The 2,365-nt window shown below is 45.0% G+C and overlaps 1 protein-coding gene across 1 annotated transcript in view; it reads left to right on the top strand.

The window, feature by feature from the left end:
* MXRA5 (matrix remodeling associated 5) overlaps nt 1–2,365 on the top strand; it is a 65,706-nt gene that overhangs the window by 57,613 nt on the left and 5,728 nt on the right. The window contains exon 6 of the mRNA XM_019525131.1: nt 929–1,829. Within this exon, the coding sequence (XP_019380676.1) occupies nt 929–1,829 (901 nt within the window). The remainder of the gene's footprint in view (nt 1–928; nt 1,830–2,365) is intronic.

Here is a 2,365-nt window from a genome sequence, read left to right as displayed (position 1 = left end):
AGAGTCAAACCTCAGGTCTGGTTCTCCCTACTGGCAGAGGAGGAGGTGCAGGGGGAAGAGGGCCAGGAGCTATGAATTATGCAGGCCCAGCTGGACTGGTCCAGGGCCTGGTAGGGGCATGGGTGCCACTAACATGGTGCTGCACTGTTCCTACACAAGATTTTGGGCCATGCCACATGGGTGCAGCTGGAGTGGATGGTGTGGCTCCTTTTTGACCATGGCATGGCTTCTGCCTGACCCTGAGTTCAGGCAGGAGCCAGACACTCCAGTTGTGCCCATGTGACCTGAATCAGTGCATAGGAACACAGCAGAACACCAGCCTGGCCTGGCTGCATGCCAGGGATACAGGGCAGGGAAAAGGGTGCAGGGAGAAGTGGAGAGATGACCCAGCTGGGCCTGGATAACCCACAGATCTCAACCCCCTTCTTCTTGCACCCCCTCCCCTGAGTCTCCAGTATGTGGCTGAGCTGGTGCTGCACTGTGTTCCTGTGTGCCACTTCAGGCCACATAGGTGCAGTGGAGCAGCTGGTGTGGCTCCTGCCTGACCTGGCTACATGCTAGGGAACTTGGGGCAGGAGAGGGGTGCAGGGAGAGCTGCTAGGAGCTGGTGTGTGTTTGTTTGTGCATGTGTGAATGCATGTGTTTGCATGCATGAAGCCCTCAACAGATCAACAAAATTTGTTAAGTGGCCCTCCAGCTCAAATAATTGCCCACCCCTGGACTAGAGTCAAAGGCATTATTTGGCTCAAATGGATCATTCCTAACTGAGGGTCTGTTCTCTCTATCTATATCCACTTTTAGATTCTGCTTCGTTTATAAGCGTTTGCTGTTGAATAAACACAAAGTTATAAAGATCCATAAGTGCCTTTATCTGTAATTACATATGACTTAAAAACAAGCCCTTCAGCTTTCTTTCACCTCTTCCCAGGAGCTCTGATGACAGCCAACACAAGGATACAACGGTTTGAAGTCTTGAAAAATGGCACATTCATTATCCGAAATGTTCAGCTTCAGGACCGTGGACAGTATTTGTGCACTGCCCAGAACCTGCATGGTGTCGATAAAATGATTGTTTTGTTGACAGTAATCGCCCAGCAGCCCAAAATACTAGTTTCCCGCTACCGAGATATCACAGTTTATTTTGGAGAGACAGTGGTCATGGAATGCCAGGCCAATGGGATCCCAAGCCCACATATTTCATGGATTTTTCCTGATAGGAAGATATTACAGACAGTGACTACTACTGAAAGCAGGATAATGCTGCATGAAAATCGAACTATGACCATCAAAGAAGCTACCTTTACAGACCGAGGAGTGTACAAGTGCATAGCTAGCAATGCAGCAGGAGCTGACAGTGTAGTAGTGAGGCTTCACATTGCAGCCTTACCTCCTATAATCCAACAGGAAAAACAAGAAAACTTTTCTTTGCCTCTGGGACACAGCATTAACATTCACTGCAGTGCCAAAGCAGCACCCCTCCCCAGCATTCGCTGGGTGCTCCTTGATGGCACGCAGATCCGACCATCACAGTTTGTTAATAGGAATTTCTTTGTTTTCCCCAATGGAACCCTTTACATACGCAATTTGTCCCCGAAGGACAGTGGGAACTATGAATGCATTGCAGCGAACATGGTGGGTGCAGCCAGGAGAGTAGTACAACTCCATGTAAAGAAGCAGTCATCTAACGCCAAGATCACTGGGAGTTCTCCCCAGAGAACAGATATAACATATGGTAGCACCCTACAACTCGACTGCAGTGCTTCTGGGGACCCCTGGCCCCGGATATTATGGAGGCTGCCTTCAAAGAGGATGATTGATTCTTTGCACAGGTAATTCCCTATGTATAGTGTCATATACAAACTACTTGAACAATAGGAGTCTTTTCTTGATTTCTCTGGGCTTTGAATGGGGCCTTAAATCTTTAGGAGAATTTAATCTGATAGAAGATTCCAAAGTAAAATCTATTTTAAATAATGATAATAATGAAAAGAGGATAGATTGTTACTACTTCTCTGTTAAAGCTACTCTCCAGGTATGCTAAAGAACCTAGTGACAAGAAAATAATGATATATGACTCTCTTTTCAGAAAAGCATTTTTATGGCCCCTAATTGCATAATATGTGTAGTACAGGAAAGAGACCTGCCTATAAAATAAAAAGTTTTTCCTCTGAGGAAACGAGACTGATTTGAGCAGGATTTATTGAATGACTTGGATATTTGTATCCCTATTTCACAAAACTGCAAAACACAATGAAGCATTGTCAAATCTTGAATGAAAAGTGTCTCTGTCTCCCAACTAGTACATATATCAGTACTAATAATGAAGGAGAAAATATGTGGAATTAATATATATATATATATATAT

This window comes from Gavialis gangeticus, unplaced genomic scaffold (assembly GCF_001723915.1).
Source record: "Gavialis gangeticus isolate Ggan-Ray unplaced genomic scaffold, GavGan_comp1, whole genome shotgun sequence".
Lineage (NCBI taxonomy): Eukaryota > Metazoa > Chordata > Crocodylia > Gavialidae > Gavialis > Gavialis gangeticus.
Note: the sequence above shows the minus strand (reverse complement) of the source record. Positions and strands in the feature narration are given on the sequence as shown.